At 34.3% G+C, this 18,363-nt stretch overlaps 1 protein-coding gene across 1 annotated transcript; it reads right to left on the minus strand.

The window, feature by feature from the left end:
* Nucleotides 1–348: 348 nt before the first annotated feature.
* On the minus strand, nucleotides 349–3,691 carry LOC128734508 (bax inhibitor 1). Its single transcript, XM_053828746.1, has 3 exons — nucleotides 3,423–3,691; nucleotides 2,778–3,231; nucleotides 349–1,033 (listed from the first exon to the last, which is right to left on the minus strand). Exons 1-3 carry the CDS (start codon nucleotides 3,482–3,484, stop codon nucleotides 824–826), a joined length of 726 nt encoding a protein of 241 aa, XP_053684721.1. The 5' UTR covers nucleotides 3,485–3,691; the 3' UTR covers nucleotides 349–823.
* Between the last annotated feature and the right edge of the window lie 14,672 nt (nucleotides 3,692–18,363).

Consider the following 18,363-nt stretch of genomic DNA (forward strand, 5'->3'; position numbering starts at 1 on the left):
TTTGATTAGCATGATTCGTTATGTTGACATACAAGCAAAATAAAAAGTAATGAAATTATACAAGTATACAGATTGATTGCCTATCTAAACGTTCGATGATTTTCCAAATCAAGCAAACAACTTATTTTGTGAATTTATAATTTGAATGTTTGCGACGGGCTAATCTTTCGTTAGTATTCTGTGGTTGATGTGATTACGTTTTGTTATTTACATAGGAAATAAATTTGAAATTGTCTTAATTCTACTGCTTAATCTGTTTTTAATTTTATCGTCGTATTTGCCGGGTTTTATTCGCAAATGCCTAGAACATTACATGCAGGTTGTTTTCGGAAAATATATACTGTCTGGTTTTCTGTTGTGGGATTTCCGAAAATACTCCATTTATTCAATGAACGATAAATATATAATGTATCTTTCTACACATGAGCCAGTTTAGGTCTTACATTTCTAAAGGTGATGCACAAATCCTCCAGTTAAAATACGGAGTGTAACATTTTGATAGCCATATGTTCATTCAATTTTGAAATGATAGAATCTTGGATTGACTTCGTAATATTTTGTTTTTTTATTTTACACGAGTGAATTTCGTAGAAGGGCTCATTTTATTTCAAGTTTCATAAACTATAGTCAGAGGTAAATTATAGTATGATTATCTCCTCAACATCAACTCGTACATATGTAAGTTACTTCCAATTTTTTGGTGATTATTTTGCGCAAGGTTGTCGATACAAAACTTGTGCCACAACGATCCTCTACGTAATGCAATAAATGGTGGCAGCAGCTGACGCTACGAATAGTATAAAAAGTTTACCACAACCCAACTTTAATTGTTATTTTTCTTTTTGCGCTCGTTGTTTTGTTCCTTCTGGGTGAGTATGATTAGCAAACGGCGGAAAATGCTCAGCACATCATAGAACAAATCCAACGAGTGAGCAATGCAATCATTGCTGCCCATGCGATGTTTCTCCAAGATCATCTGTGTATCGTACAATACAAAGCCGGCCATCACTGCCAATCCGATGTACAAATTAAGCTGAAAATAAATATACCGAAGCTCAATGAATCAGTCAGTTTTTCTTCGTGATATGACACATTCCAATGTAACGGGACGCCATCTCTGCTACGCAAACAAGTTCCTATTTCATCAAACCCCTGGCATTCAAGTGAAAGATAAAGTTCTCTTTAAACAATTATTCTACAAAGTATTTGCCAAAAAAGATGGTAAAACAGGAAGCAGTTCACACAGTAAAAATGGATGCTAAATGTGTCCCGTAACGCTGAAATGTGTCATATATACAATAAACATTTAAATTCAAAATATCATTGCAAATTCTTTTTGTATAATCGTAATAATTTCCCCTGGTCTAGGCCTATAAATATACCTAAATGAAAAAGAAAATAATAAACGAATTTTTTTAAGGCACGTTAAAAACAAACAGTCGGGGTGCAATTTATAACAGTTCGAATACGATAATCACCTTATATTGACACTCGAACCGGTTTATCACGATAAATTTAAATTTCTACAGAAGCCGCTTTAAAGAACTAAACAAATAATTCTCAGTCATAACGCGCGGTTGACCCAGAAGCTTTGCTGATACATTTTTGACAGTAACTAAGTGGTGAAACGTACAAAAATAGTATCAAAGAAAAATTTTTCTGACAACTTTCTAATTTCCAATTTTGTTTAAATTCCTTCAATCTTGACGTGCTACCACTTATAAACAGTGTTGTCTGTTGAATACAGCTGACGAAACCATTAAGTCAATATCAAAATCGTACAATGATAAGGAAAACGTTTATATATAGAAAACATTTACACAAATGTACTTGAGGAGGCCTACTCGATAATCTAGTAGGGTAGATGCTCCAGTAATGGAGGGATTATGTCGGGGGATAGTGTGTAAAGACAATTTGAACGATCAATTTATCAGTTTCCAATTGAACTACATGATAATATGGTGCACTATAGTGTTGGCTTTAAATACATACCAAAATTATACTATTCTGCTGGTTAATATATCTAAAATATTGTTTTTCCTGACATTAGTATGTGCTCCTAAAGTAGTGGTAATGTTCCTATAATAGTGGAAAATTTGCCTATAATAGTGGAATGTTGTTTACCGCCTTAGCAACGCTTGCAATGAGCATGGCAGCAGGTCGATAACAACGTAGGCTTGTTAAAATGCTATCGATTGTTACGAATTTCTTAAGCAATTGCACTCTATTGGACTGCTGAAAAGGAATTTGTAATTTTTGCACCAACATCTTGAATTTTAACTGTGTGTCTTAGACAAAACTATTCACAAATATATATTTAACAATAGAAAACGGAAATTATCTCGAAATTCGCCAAAATGATGTTATATTTCGAGTTTCCACCACTACTGGTGCTACCACAACTACTGGAGCATCTACCCTACCTAATCAACAATAATACTTTTCCAGAATCTAAAAAAATGTAGGTGTAAGAATTTGACTAAGGAGATTAGATTCGACTATTTCATTTCAAAGCCTTCTGTCTGCGGCCTGTTCACCTCTTATCTGATTAAGTAAGCAACTCTTTTTTCCAACATTTGAAATACCACGAACTGAAGGCATATCTGCAGAAATTCTAGGAAATTTTATGAAACTTTTATACAAATATGTGATGAAAATAGTTTTTTGTTAAAAGCAAATTCGCAATGTGCTTGATTAAAAATATCATAGCTCTGCACTCTCAACACAACTAAAATAATTAACAGTACTAAACCTACATAAAACAAAATTTAACTCACCCCCTGAATGAAGTAGGACCGGAACATCAAATTTCCCAAACTAATCAGAGCCATTGCGCTTAGAGTGCTCATTAAAATGCCACCCAGGAACAGATACTTTCCACGTTTTGCAAGCAATGCTGCAGCGCTCAGGCAGGTGAAAATAGTGGTTGTTCCTACGAGAGCCGTAACCACAATAGCCGGATCAATGTAGATGACCTGTTCCAAAAGCAATCCCAACGAATGGCCGGTGAAAGCACCGAATCCCATCAGCAAACCGAAACGCAAATTGAAATTTTTTCCATTGTCCGGTGTGAAAATCAATCCAAGAATCAATCCGAGCGAGATTAGTGCACTTAGGAATCCTGCTTCATAGATACCACGAAGGTGAATCATAGATCCAACCGTTGCTGCCGCACAAGTAGCCGTCAAGCAGCCATAGACCTTCGACAGATGATGTCGGACGCTAGGTTCCCTGTAAAGTATGTTATTGTATTATCACTTCAGGATCAAACAATATGTTTACATTAGTATTGTGAGGCATAGAAAACCTTGAAACAATCAGCGACCAGCGCCTACAATTCATTAAACTACAAACTTATTTGGAATTTGTTAAATCCCAACATGGCATTTAAAATTCTGCTAAGTACTATTGGAAATACTTACAATTTTTGACCCATGTTTCTAACAAAGCGTTCGTAAGAAAAATTTGAGAATGACGTGGCCATTTTAATTTATGACGAAATTTGTCTTGAAATATTGAAACCAATAATCTGCACAATTAACGAATCGAACAGCACTAACAAATATTATTTTTTCACTGATTAAATTGCTTAGTATTACGACTTATTTTTATTTTTTCGTCTAGGATCTTCTCTCAGCGTACTCTTCTGGTCTTATTCAATTCGCGAATGATTAGTGCTAGGCTGGTGGGTGATTAGTCTACAAGATTAGTCGAATCGACGAGAATCGAGCAAAGTGGAAAAAGAAAACGATGGAAAACATCGAGAACAAAACACGCTAAAGTGAATTCGCGCTTTGATCGAGTAATTGTGACCCATCTTCCTGCATCCATTTGCCAACTACACGCTAACCAATGATAAACCCGATAAACCTAAAGAAACTGACTAAAGCACCCTATAGGCGAATAAACGCAAAACTAATGAAGCCCATGCGACTCCTACATTTGGCTGTCCGAACTAGGAAAATGATGATCAGTTACAAATTTTCGCTGGACGGATATACAAATCAAAACATTTTTCATTTAAATCTCAGTAAAATGAATATTTCGAACATTAAATTTTCTGCAGCGGGTTAGAAATCTTATTTACCAGCGCACTGGTGATTGCAAATGTGTACTTAGGACAAGTAAATTGAGATCCGGATTTAGTTTAGGTGTGTGTGGTTATGTTTATAGGTTCGGGACCGAAAAATTTAGATCCAGATATAGGGTAACCAACGTATTTTGGACCCCCTCAGCAGCTGTATATAATTTGGACACTTACAGCAAAATCAAATGCAAGTGTCCAAATTATGTACAGCTGCTGATGGGGTCCAAAATAGGTTGGTTACCCTATTCATGAAAGTGTTCTATATATATTGTTTAAGGTAATTTCAATGATTTTAAGCAAAATTATAACAATATTTCATCCAAGGCATGTTGAATCAATGTCCTTATTGTTTAGTATTTATTATGTAATAAAATTATAAATGGTTTTAAATAAAATACAGGCAAATAAAAATTATAGTAAGTATATATGTTACTAGCTGACCCGACAAACTTCGTATTGCCACAAATTAACCTGTGTTGTACATAAATCATAAATCTCGGATGATCTTTGTCACTATCTCGAGTTTTGCAAGCCCCCCAGTGGGCGGCGCTTCCGACGGCGGGTCACCGGCAACACTCGCGACCGGCTCGTCCTGAATGATCTAGTGTTACTATAGATAGTTTTTGTGGTCTTGTTATTGATTAATGTTTTATGGAAGAGTCTCGAATTTCTCGAGTTAGATTAGTTTTTGAGTTTCGCAAAAATTTCTGTTTTATTTGTATGAGAGTCCATATCCCCCTACCACAGGGGTGAGAGGTCTCTAACTATCATAAAATAAATTCAAGACTCAAAAATCTCCTACATGCTAAATTTGGTTCCATTTGCTTGATTAGTACTCAAATTATAAGGAAATTTGTATTTCATTTGTATGGGAGCCCACCCTCTTAAAAGGGAAAGGGGTCGTAATACACCACAGAAAAAAAATTCTGCCATCTAAAACTCTCACATGCCAAATTTGGTTCCATTTGCTTGATTAGTTCTAAAGTTATGAGCAAATTTGTATTTCGTTTGAATGGGAGCCCCCCCCCCTCTCCTAAAAAGGTAAGAAGTCCTAATTCATAATGGGAAAAATGGTTGCCTCCAAAAACACCCACATGCCAAATATGGTTCCATTTGCTTGATTAGTTCTCGAATTATAAGGAAATTTGTATTTCATTTGTGTAGAAGCCCCCCCTCTTGAAGTGTGGAAGGACCCTAATTCACCGTAGAAAATATTTTTGCCTCCAAAAACCTCCACATGCCGAATTTGGTTCTATTTGCTTGATTAGTTCTCGAGTTATGGGGAAATTTGTATTTCATTTGTATTGGAGCCCCCCCTCCTAATGTGGGAAGAGGTCCTAATTCATCACAGAAAAAATTCTTGCCTTCAAAAACACCTACACGCCAAATTTGGTTCCATTTGCTGGATTAGTTCTCGAGTTATGAGGAAATTTGTATTTCGTTTGTATAGGACCCCCCCTCCTAAAGTGGGGAGGGGTCCCAATTCATCATTGAAAAAAAAATTGTCTCCAAAAACACACATATGCCAAATTTGGTTCAATTCGCTTGATTAGTTCTCGAGTTATGAGGAAATTTGTATTTTATTTGTACAGGAGCCCCTCCTCTTAAAGTGGGGAGGGGTCCTAATTCACAATAGAAAATTTTCTTGCTCTCGAAAACCTTCACATGCCAAATTTGGTTGCATTTGCTTGATTAGTTCTCGAGTTATGAGGAAATTTGTATGGAAGCCCCCCCTCTTAAAGGGGAGAGGAGTAATAATTCCTCTTATAAAGAGGGGAGGGGTCTCAATTTACCATAGAATAAATTCTTGTCACCAAAACAAACACCCACATGCCAAATGTTGTTCTATTTGCTTGATTAGTTCTCGAGTTAGGAGGAAACTTGTATTTCATTTGTACAGGAGCCCCCCCTCTTAGAGTGGGGAGGGGTCCTAATTCACCGTAGAAAATTTTCCTGCCCTCGAAAACCTTCACATGCCAAATTTGGTTCCATTTGCTTGATTAGTTCTCGAGTTATGAGGAAATTTGTATGGAATCCCCCCCTCTTAAAGGGGAGAGGAGTTATAATTCCCCTTATAAAGAGGGAGGGGTCTCAATTTACCATAGAATAAATTCTTGTCACCGAAAACACCCACATGCCAAATTTGGTTCTATTTGCTTGATTAGTTCTCGAGTTATGAGGAAAGTTGTATTTCATTTGTATAGGAGCCCCCCCTCCTAAAGTGGGGAGAGGTTTTTATTCATCATAGAAAAAATTCTTGCCTCCAAAAACACCTACATGCCAAATTTGGTTCCATTTGCTGGATTAGCTCTCGAGTTATAAGGAAATTTATATTTCGTTTGTATAGGAGCCCCCCCCCACTTAAAGTGGGGAGGGGTCCCAATTCATCATAGAAAAAAATTTTGTCTCCAAAAACACACACATGCCAAATTTGGTTCCATTTGCTTGATTAGTTCTCGAGTTATGAGGAAATTGGTATTTCATTTGTACAGGAGCCCCCCCTCTTAAAGTGAGGAGGGGTCCTAATTCAACATAGAAAATTTTCTTGCCCTCGAAAACTTTCACATGCCAAATTTGGTTCCATTTGCTTGATTAGTTCTCGAGTTATGAGGAAATTTGTATGGAAACCCCCCCTCTTAAAGGGGAGAGGAGTTATAATTCCCCTTATAAAGAGGGGAGGGGTCTCAAATTACCCTAGAATAAATTCTTGTCACCGAAAACACCCACATGCCAAATTTGGTTCTATTTGCTTGATTAGTTCTCGAGTTATGCAGAAATTTGTGTTTCATTTGTATGGGAGCCCCCCCTCTTAGTGGGGGGAGGGGTCTCTAACCATCACTAAAACCTTTCCTGGCCCCAAAAACCTCTACATGCAAATTTTCACGCCGATTGGTTCAGTAGTTTTTGATTCTATAAGGAACACAGGACAGACAGACAGAAATCCTTCTTTATAGGTATAGATTTTCTAACCCAACCATAACATTTGATTGATTCCAAAGCGTGTATTTTAAAAAAAATTCAAATTTGCTTCTGATGATTTTAGTTTTCTATGTGTTTTGATAGCTCGAAATAAAAATATCATCATTTTTACCGCGGCGCCAACTACTTGTCGAATGAAGTTTTTGTTCACCTATCCACCTCTTCGCGTACGTAATATTGTGCTTTGCAGCTGTACCTAGATTAATCCAGATTATTTTCTCTAATGCCAATGTAAATGACAAACGAAAACAGCAGTTGTCACTCTTTCTCTTTCTCACTCACAGCATTCGCATTGTCGCACTTTTAGACTGCGGTCTCCGCTATAAGGTGCAAAATGCGGGTATCCTACCAGAGACAGACATACAATTGTACCAGCGTTGTACCTATACAATTGTATGTCTGTCACCGTGTACAACGATAGAATCACGCAAGCAAAGTGGTATACAACGGTGGTTTCTGTACCTACCTCTTTCACCGTTGTACGAAGCTACAACTGCTCGATTTTTACTGCGCGCAACGCCAATGACTACTAGTTGTGATAACAAAAACTAAGCAGAATTTTAAATTAATTATTATTTTGCGAGATTTTGGCAAAGATTTAACGCTAAACGCTCGGCATCTTGAAATTTGTGTTTACATTTCGTGAATAGGAACAAAAACCAACGCTTAGACCATGCAATTAGAGAATATCAGTGATGAGTGTCGCACCCAAAGTCCTTCCTCTTGTTGCCACCCATGACGCAGCACGCAGCAAATTGCTGAAGCGTCTTTCGTCCACGAAAATATCCAACAGAATAAGTCTCACTGACAAATGACTGTTCGAATCCCAACCAGAGATGCCATATTTTCTAAAAAAATGTCTGCAACTGCTCGAAAACCGAAAAAATCGAGCAGTTTTCCGGCTACTCGAATTTTCTGGTTTAAAAATAATCTGCGAAAATCTGCACACTTTTTAGTCTGTGAAAGTTTAAAGAGTTTCGAACAAAAATCTACACCAAAACAATAAAAGTCCGAAAAACTGCAAATATCTGCAAATTTATAATGATCTGCAAGACCGTTCCAAAAATCTGGAATTTGCAGACAAATCTACAAGTCTGGTATCCCTGATCCCAACGATTGGAAATTCCCTCTCTTTCTCTTCCCATCGACCTATCTTTCTCCTCCCAACGACCTATCTTTCTAAAAGTGCCTATATACAGAGTGGCGACACTAGAAAGATATTAAACATTGCATATATTCGAATAACTTGTCGTCACTCTGCTTAATACGTACGCTATTCATTCTCTTTTCCGACGTTCGCTCTGCGCGAAACAACGTTATGCTTTCTCAGTCTAACTCCAAGGTTGGAGATACTTTCAGTCGACTGAGAAGAATGGGCCATCAAATAGGCTCTCAATTTCCGAACCGATCGTTATAGACCAAATCATCATACCGTCAATTGACAGATACTGGCGCCCTTGTTTACATTTTAGAAAACTTTCCTTTCCGTTTATAGCGAATGTAGCGTGTTTTTTAACATTTTACAGGCATAATGGCTTTTAGATTTAGTCCTAATGCTGTTTAAACTCGGTTTAAACAACAAACTTGCTGTTTAAACAGTTGAAACTTTTTTGTATTCTGCGGTCTGTTCGTAAACAAGGGCGCCAGTATCTGCCAGATGACGTCACCTTGATTTGGTCTATAGACCAAAACATCATACCGTCAATTGACAGATACTGGCGCCCTTGTTTACATTTTGAAAAACTTTCCTTTCCGTTTATAGCGAATGTAGCGTGTTTTTAAACATTTTACAGGCATAATGGCTTTTAAATTTAGTGCTAATGCTGTTTAAACTCGGTTTAAACAACAAACTTGCCGTTTAAACAGCTGGCTCAAAATGCATCCAAATGTCCACCCAAGAATTCGTCTTGGAAAATTCTGTCATTTGATATCACATTTGCCTTATTTTCAATGAAAATCTAAAACGGCCAGTTCCGAGTTCCGGTAGAACCGAAAACGGACGTTCCGGAGTGTCCACATTGGCCTAAAATACATTCAAATGTCAATCCATGCATTCGTCTTGGAAAATCCTGTCATTTGATACCACATTTGCCATATCTCTAAAGAAAATTCAAAATGGCCAGTTTTGAGTTCCATTGGAACTGAAAACGGACGTCCCGGAGTGTCCACATTGGCTCAAAATGCATCCAAATGTCCACCCATGAATTCGTCTTGAGAAATCCTGTCATTTGATACCCCATTTGACATATTTTCAAAGAAAATCTAAAACGGCCAGTTCCGAGTTCCGGTAGAACCGAAAACGGACGTTCCGGAGTGTCCACATTGGCTTAAAATACATCCAAATGTCCACCCATGAATTCATCTTGGAAAATTCTGTCATTTGATATCACATTTGCCATATTTTCAATGAAAAATCAAAATGGCCAGTTTTGAGTTCCGATGGAACCGAAAACGGACGTTCCGGAGTGTCCACATTGACTCAAAATGCATCCAAATGTCCACCCAAGAATTCGTCTTGAGAAATCCTGTCATTTGATACCCCATTTGACATATTTTCAAAGAAAATCTAAAACGGCCAGTTCCGAGTTCCGGTAGAACCGAAAACGGACGTTCCGGAGTGTCCACATTGGCTTAAAATACATCCAAATGTCCACCCATGAATTCGTCTTGGAAAATTCTGACATTTGATATCACATTTGCCATATTTTCAAAGAAAAATCAAAATGGCCAGTTTTGAGTTCCGATGGAACCGAAAACGGACGTTCCGGAGTATCCACATTGGCTCAAAATGCATCCAAATGTCCACCCAAGAATTCGTCTTGAGAAATCCTGTCATTTGATACCCCATTTGACATATTTTCAAAGAAAATCTAAAACGACCAGTTCCGAGTTCCGGTAGAACCGAAAACGGACGTTCCGGAGTGTCCACATTGACTCAAAATGCATCCAAATGTCCACCCAAGAATTCGTCTTGAGAAATCCTGTCATTTTATATCACATTTGACATATTTTCAAAGAAAATCTAAAACGGCCAGATCCGAGTTCCGGTAGAACCGAAAACGGACGTTTCGGAGTGTCCACATTGGCTTAAAATACATCCAAATGTCCACCCATGAATTCGTCTTGGAAAATTCTGTCATTTGATATCACATTTGCCATATTTTCAATGAAAAATCAAAGTGGCCAGTTTTGAGTTCCGATGGAACCGAAAACGGACGTTCCGGAGTGTCCACATTGGTTCAAAGTGCATCCAAATGTCCACCCAAGAATTCGTCTTGAGAAATCCTGTCATTTGATACCCCATTTGACATATTTTCAAAGAAAATCTAAAACGGCCAGTTCCAAGTTCCGGTAGAACCGAAAACGGACGTTCCGGAGTGTCCACATTGGCTTAAAATATATTTAAATGTCTATCCATGCCTTCGTCTTGGAAAATCCTGTCATTTGATACCACATTTGCCATATCTCTAAAGAAAATTCAAAATGGCCAGTTTTGAGTTCCATTGGAACTGAAAACGGACGTTCCGGAGTGTCCACATTGACTCAAAATGCATCCAAATGTCCACCTAAGAATTCGTCTTGCGAAATCCTGTCATTTGATACCCCATTTGACATATTTTCAAAGAAAATCTAAAACGGCCAGTTCCGAGTTCCGGTAGAACCGAAAACGGACGTTCCGGAGTGTCCACATTGACTCAAAATGCATCCAAATGTCCACCCAAGAATTCGTCTTGCGAAATCCTGTCATTTGATACCTCATTTGACATATTTTCAAAGAAAATCTAAAACGGCCAGATCCGAGTTCCGGTAGAACCGAAAACGGACGTTCCGGAGTATCCACATTGGCCTAAAATACATTCAAATGTCTATCCATGCATTCGTCTAGGAAAATCCTGTCATTTGATACCACATTTGCCATATCTCTAAAGAAAATTCAAAATGGCCAGGTTTGAGTTCCATTGGAACTGAAAACGGACGTTCCGGAGTGTCCACATTGGCTCAAAATGCATCCAAATGTCCACCCAAGAATTCGTCTTGAGAAATCCTGTCATTTGATACCCCATTTGACATATTTTCAAAGAAAATCTAAAACGGCCAGTTCCGAGTTCCGGTAGAACCGAAAACGGACGTTCCGGAGTGTCCACATTGGCTTAAAATACATCCAAATGTCCACCCATGAATTCGTCTAGGAAAATTCTGTCATTTGATATTACATTTGCCATATTTTCAATGAAAAATCAAAATGGCCAGTTTTGAGTTCCGATGGAACCGAAAACGGACGTTCCGGAGTGTCCACATTGGCTCAAAATGCATCCAAATGTCCACCCAAGAATTCGTCTTGAAAAATCCTGTCATTTGATACCCCATTTGACATATTTTCAAAGAAAATCTAAAACGGCCAGTTCCGAGTTCCGGTAGAACCGAAAACGGACGTTTCGGAGTGTCCACATTGGCTTAAAATACATCCAAATGTCCACCCATGAATTCGTCTTGGAAAATTCTGTCATTTGATATCACATTTGTCATATTTTCAATGAAAAATCAAAACGGCCAGTTTTGAGTTCCGATGGAACCAAAAACGGACGTCCCGGAGTGTCCACATTGGCTCAAAATGCATCCAAATGTCCACCCAAGAATTCGTCTTGAGAAATCCTGTCATTTGATACCCCATTTGACATATTTTTAAAGAAAATCTAAAACGGCCAGTTTCGAGTTCCGGTAGAACCGAAAACGGACGTTCCGGAGTGTCCACATTGACTCAAAATGCATCCAAATGTCCACCCAAGAATTCGTCTTGAGAAATCCTGTCATTTGATACCACATTTGACATATTTTCAAAGAAAATCTAAAACGGCCAGTTCCGAGTTCCGGTAGAACCGAAAACGGACGTTCCGGAGTATCCACATTGGCCTAAAATACATTCAAATGTCTATCCATGCATTCGTCTTGGAAAATCCTGTCATTTGATACCACATTTGCCATATCTCTAAAGAAAATTCAAAATGGCCAGGTTTGAGTTCCATTGGAACTGAAAACGGACGTCCCGGAGTGTCCACATTGGCTCAAAATGCATCCAAATGTCCACCCAAGAATTCGTCTTGAGAAATCCTGTCATTTGATACCCCATTTGACATATTTTCAAAGAAAATCTAAAACGGCCAGTTCCGAGTTCCGGTAGAACCGAAAACGGACGTTCCGGAGTGTCCACATTGACTCAAAATGCATCCAAATGTCCACCCAAGAATTCGTCTTGAGAAATCCTGTCATTTGATACCCCATTTGACATATTTTCAAAGAAAATCTAAAACGACCAGTTCCGAGTTCCGGTAGAACCGAAAACGGACATTCCGGAGTGTCCACATTGGCTTAAAATACATTCAAATGTCTATCCATGCATTCGTCTTGGAAAATCCTGTCATTTGATACCCCATTTGACATATCTCTAGAGAAAATCTAAAACGGCCAGTTCCGAGTTCCGGTAGAACCGAAAACGGACGTTCCGGAGTGTCCACATTGGCTTAAAATACATCCAAATGTCCACCCATGAATTCGTCTTGGAAAATTCTGTCCTTTGATATCACATTTGCCATATTTTCAATGAAAAATCAAAATGGCCAGTTTTGAGTTCCGATGGAACCGAAAACGGACGTCCCGGAGTGTCCACATTGGCTCAAAATGCATCCAAATATCCACCCAAGAATTCGTCTTGAGAAATCCTGTCATTTGATACCCCATTTGACATATTTTCAAAGAAAATCTAAAACGGCCAGTTCCGAGTTCCGGTAGAACCGAAAACGGACGTACCGGAGTGTCCACATTGACTCAAAATGCATCCAAATGTCCACCCAAGAATTCGTCTTGAGAAATCCTGTCATTTGATACCCCATTGGACATATTTTCAAAGAAAATCTAAAACGGCCAGTTCCGAGTTCCGTTGGAACTGAAAACCGGCATTCCGTTGTGTCCACATTTGGCTCAAAATACATCCGAATGTCCACCCAAGAATTCGTCTTGAAAACTTCTATCACTCGATACCGCATTTGTTATATTTCAGATTTGACACAATTTCTGTCATTCTGTCATACTGTCAGAGTGTCAGAGTGTCAGCGTGTCAGTTGCATATTTTTTTCATCTGCAATCACAGCAAACAGTTTTCAGTTTGTTTGTTCTGCAAAGTCTATAAATATAGGTGCGAACAATGATTTTCAAGCCTTCGGGTTTTGATGGTGTAGCAGAGAGGGCTTTTTGAAAACTCCATACAAAAATGTCTTGGATTTTACGTTGCATAAACAAAATTAAGAGGTAATTATGTGCAATATTAATAGAATACAGTATAAACTAATAGGATTATATGAAATTAGGTCGGTTCTGGCCTGTGTCAGGACTTCCGGAGACAATGAAGACGAAATCTCCGAGCAAGCAGTAGCCAGCAGAGTCGACCTACCAGAGTGTTCGAAATCGGCTGAGGAAAAAAAGCTGCCGACAGGCACAGAGTCGTTGTCCGACGATCCTGGTCCTTCTGGCTGCTGTTTTTCCTCCGTTCCCAGTCCATCAAGGACTGCTTCTGGCCGTTCTGGGACGTTGCCTCGCCGGGGCCGGGTCCAGATTACTGTTCCAGCTACACGGTTTTGGTACAGAGATCGGACCTGGACACGAAGGCTTCGCTTCATAACGGGAAGCAGACATTATCGGTGGGTGCGCGGCCAGTGTAGGAGCTATCAACAATTAATAGCACGAATTAGAGTACAGCACCTCTACTACCTGCTTTTGATCATCGTGGCTGACGGTTCGCTTCTTGTTGCCTTCATACTTTTTTAAACCTTTATAAGGCAGTGGCAACTATATTGCCACCAATGAAATATATTTGTTTTGCCTCTATAATAATATCAACCTTATTACAGAAGCAAAACTAATATTTTTCGTTGGTGGCAATATAGTAGCCACTGTCTTATAAAGGGTTAAAAAATTTGATTTGTGTGAAGGAAAAAGTAAACAAAAGTGACAATCGAGTCGTATGAATAAGCCAGTTTGCTTTGTTTTCTCGTGTGTAATTTTCACGAGAGAATTAAAGCAAAATTTTTATTCATACGACTTAATGAAAATTTCAAGTAAAAAAAATTACAAGTGTAAAAAGTAAAATTAATAAGAAAACAAAAAAAACTATAAAAAAAATTATGTCATACAAATTACAAAAGTGAAAAAAAATTTATAAACCCGAAGGCAAAAAAATAAAATTAAATTGTATATAGAGTAAAAGAATTTTACAAAAATATAAATTTAGCAATCGAAAAAATTATTTACAAAATCAAATGAAAAGGAGCATAAAAATAACAAATTTCAGTGTTGAAATAGCAAAAGTTTTAAATTTTCAGTTTCAAAATTATGTTTCTAAATTTCAGCTAGTTTTAAATTTCCAGTTTAAAAATTCAAGTTTCTAAATTTTAGTGTTAAAATAGTAAGTTTTAAATTTTCCCTTTCAAAATTTATGTTTCTAAATTCGAGTGTTTAACTGGTAAAAGTTTTAAATTTTCAGTTTCAAAATTATGTTTCTAAGTTTCAGTAAGTTTTAAATTTACAGTTTCAAAATTTATGTTTCTAAATTTCAGTGTTGAAATAGTAAGTTTTAAATTTTCAGTTTCAAAATTATGTTTCTAAATTTCAGTAAGTTTAAAATTTTCAGTTTCAAAATTCATGTTTCTAAATTTCAGTGTTAAAATAGTAAGTTTTAAATTTACAGTTTCAAAATTCATGTTTCTAAATTTCAGTGCTAAAAAAGTAATTTTAAATTTTCCGTTCCATAATTCATGTTTCTAAATTTAAGTGTTAAAATAGTAAGTTTTAAATTTACAGTTTCAACATTTATGTTTCTAAATTTCAGTGTTAAAATAGTAAGTTTTCAATTCTCCGTTTCAAAATTCATGTTTCAAATTTCAGTGTTAAAATAGTAAGTTTTAAATTTTCAGTTTCAAAATTCATGTTTCTAAATTTTAGTGTTAAAATAGTAAGTTTTAAATTTACAGTTTCAAAATTCATGTTTCTGAATTTCAGTGCTAAAATAGTAATTTTAAATTTTTCGTTCCAAAATTCATGTTTCTAAATTTAAGTGTTAAAATAGTAAGTTTTAAATTTACAGTTTCAAAATTTATGTTTCTAAATTTAAGTGTTAAAATAGTAAGTTTTCAATTCTCCGTTTCAAAATTCATGTTCCAAATTTCAGTGTTAAAATAGTAAGTTTTAAATTTTCAGTTTCAAAATTCATGTTTCTAAATTTCATTGTTAAAATAGTAAGTTTTAAATTTACAGTTTCAAAACTTATGTTTCTAAATTTCAGTGCTAAAATAATAGTTTTAAATTTACAGTTCCAAAATTCATGTTTCTAAATTTAATTGTTCAAATAGTAAGTTTTAAATTTTCCCTTTCAAAATTTATGTTTCTAAATTTCAGTGTTAAAATAGTAAGTTTACAATTCTCCGTTTCAAAATTTCAGTGTTAAAATAGTAAGCTTTAAATTTTCAGTTTCAAAATTTATGTTTCTAAATTTAAGTGTTAAAATAGTAAGTTTTAAATTTACAGTTTCAAAATTTATGTTTCTAAATTTCAGTGCTAAAATAGTAATTTTAAATTTTTCGTTCCAAAATTCATGTTTCAAAATTTAAGTGTTAAAATAGTAAGTTTTAAATTTTCCCTTTCAAAATTTATGTTTCTAAATTTCAGTGTTAAAATAGTAAGTTTACAATTCTCCGTTTCAAAATTCATGTTTCAAAATTTCAGTGTTAAAATAGTAAGTTTTAAATTTTCAGTTTCAAAATTTATGTTTCTAAATTTCAGTGCTAAAATAGTAATCTTAAATTTTCAGTTCCAAAATTCATGTTTCTAAATTTAAGTGTTAAAATAGTAAGTTTTAAATTTACAGTTTCAAAATTTATGTTTCTAAATTTAAGTGTTAAAATAGTAAGTTTTAAATTTTCAGTTTCAAAATTTATGTTTCTAAATTTTAGTGCTAAAATAGTAATCTTAAATTTTCAGTTCCAAAATTCATGTTTCTAAATTTAAGTGTTAAAATAGTAAGTTTTAAATTTACAGTTTCAAAATTTATGTTTCTAAATTTCAGTGTTAAAATAGTAAGTTTTCAATTCTCCGTTTTAAAATTCATGTTTCAAATTTCAGTGTTAAAATAGTAAGTTTTAAATTTTCAGTTTCAAAATTCATGTTTCTAAATTTTAGTGTTAAAATAGTAAGTTTTAAATTTACAGTTTCAAAACTTATGTTTCTAAATTTCAGTGCTAAAATAGTAATTTTAAATTTTTCGTTCCAAAATTCATGTTTCTAAATTTAACTGTTAAAATAGTAAGTTTTAAATTTACAGTTTCAAAATTTATGTTTCTAACTTTCAGTGTTAAAATAGTAAGTTTTAAATTTTCAGTTTCAAAATTTATGTTTCTAAATTTTAGTGCTAAAATAGTAATCTTAAATTTTCAGTTCCAAAATTCATGTTTCTAAATTTAATTGTTAAAATAGTAAGTTTTAAATTTACAGTTTCAAAATTTATGTTTCTAAATTTCAGTGTTAAAATAGTAAGTTTTCAATTCTCCGTTTCAAAATTCATGTTTCAAATTTCAGTGTTAAAATAGTAAGTTTTAAATTTTCAGTTTCAAAATTCATGTTTCTAAATTTAAGTGTTAAAATAGTAAGTTTTAAATTTACAGTTTCAAAACTTATGTTTCTAAATTTCAGTGCTCAAATAATAGTTTTAAATTTTTAGTTCCAAAATTCATGTTTCTAAATTTAATTGTTAAAATAGTAAGTTTTAAATTTTCCCTTTCAAAATTTATGTTTCTAAATTTCAGTGTTAAAATAGTAAGTTTACAATTCTCCGTTTCAAAATTCATGTTTCAAAATTTCAGTGTTAAAATAGTAAGTTTTAAATTTTCAGTTTCAAAATTTATGTTTCTAAATTTCAGTGCTAAAATAGTAATCTTAAATTTTCAGTTCAAAAATTCATGTTTCTAAATTTAAGTGTTAAAATAGTAAGTTTTAAATTTACAGTTTCAAAATTTATGTTTCTAAATTTAAGTGTTAAAATAGTAAGTTTTAAATTTTCAGTTTCAAAATTTATGTTTCTAAATTTTAGTGCTAAAATAGTAATCTTAAATTTTCAGTTCCAAAATTCATGTTTCTAAATTTAAGTGTTAAAATAGTAAGTTTTAAATTTATAGTTTCAAAATTTATGTTTCTAAATTTCAGTGTTAAAATAGTAAGTTTTCAATTCTCCGTTTCAAAATTCATGTTTCTAAATTTCAGTGTTAAAAAATAGTAAGTTTTAAATTTTCAGTTTCAAAATTCATGTTTCTAAATTTTAGTGTTAAAATAGTAAGTTTTAAATTTACAGTTTCAAAATTCATGTTTCTAAATTTCAGTGCTAAAATCGTAATTTTAAATTTTTCGTTCCAAAATTCATGTTTCTAAATTTAAGTGTTAAAATAGTAAGTTTTAAATTTACAGTTTCAAAATTTATGTTTCTAACTTTCAGTGTTAAAATAGTAAGTTTTCAATTCTCCGTTTCAAAATTCATGTTTATAAATTTAAGTGTTAATATAGTAAGTTTTAAATTTTTAGTTCCAAAATTCATGTTTCTAAATTTAAGTATTTAAATAGTAAGTTTTAAATTTTCAGTTTCAAAATTCATGTTTCTAAATTTCAGTGCCAAAATAGTAAGTTTTAAATTTCCAGTTTCAAAATTAATATTTCTAAATTTCAGTGTTAAAATAGTAAGTTTTAAATTTACAGTTTCAAAATTCATGTTTCTAAATTTCAGTGTTAAAATAGTAAGTTTAAAATTTTCAGTTTCGAAATAACTGTTTCTATATTTCAGTATCAATTTTGAGTTACAGATTTAAATTAAATTTTTAAATAAAAATTTAAAATTTTGGCTTTTCGTTTTCTTATTAATTGTATTGTTTGTTTTGATCTTTGTTCTTCGTATGTTATGATATTTCTTCGTTTACTTACGTTCTTTGCTTCTCTACTCAACTGTTTCGAAATATTTTGCCAATTGTTCAATTATTTTCTAAATTTTGATGTTTATAATTTAAATTCTGAGTTTTCTAAATATCCAAATTTTAAATGACAATTGAAAATGTAACCAAATTTTCACATGTCTACAGACCCACATTCAGTTACAACATTTGCATAACAAAATGTACACATACAAACAGATACACATTAATTCATACAAAAACATAATACGCCCAAACATACAACACCAACACAACGGGTTGCAAAAGAGTCCGCCTCCT

Source organism: Sabethes cyaneus, chromosome 2 (assembly GCF_943734655.1).
Source record: "Sabethes cyaneus chromosome 2, idSabCyanKW18_F2, whole genome shotgun sequence".
NCBI lineage: Eukaryota > Metazoa > Arthropoda > Insecta > Diptera > Culicidae > Sabethes > Sabethes cyaneus.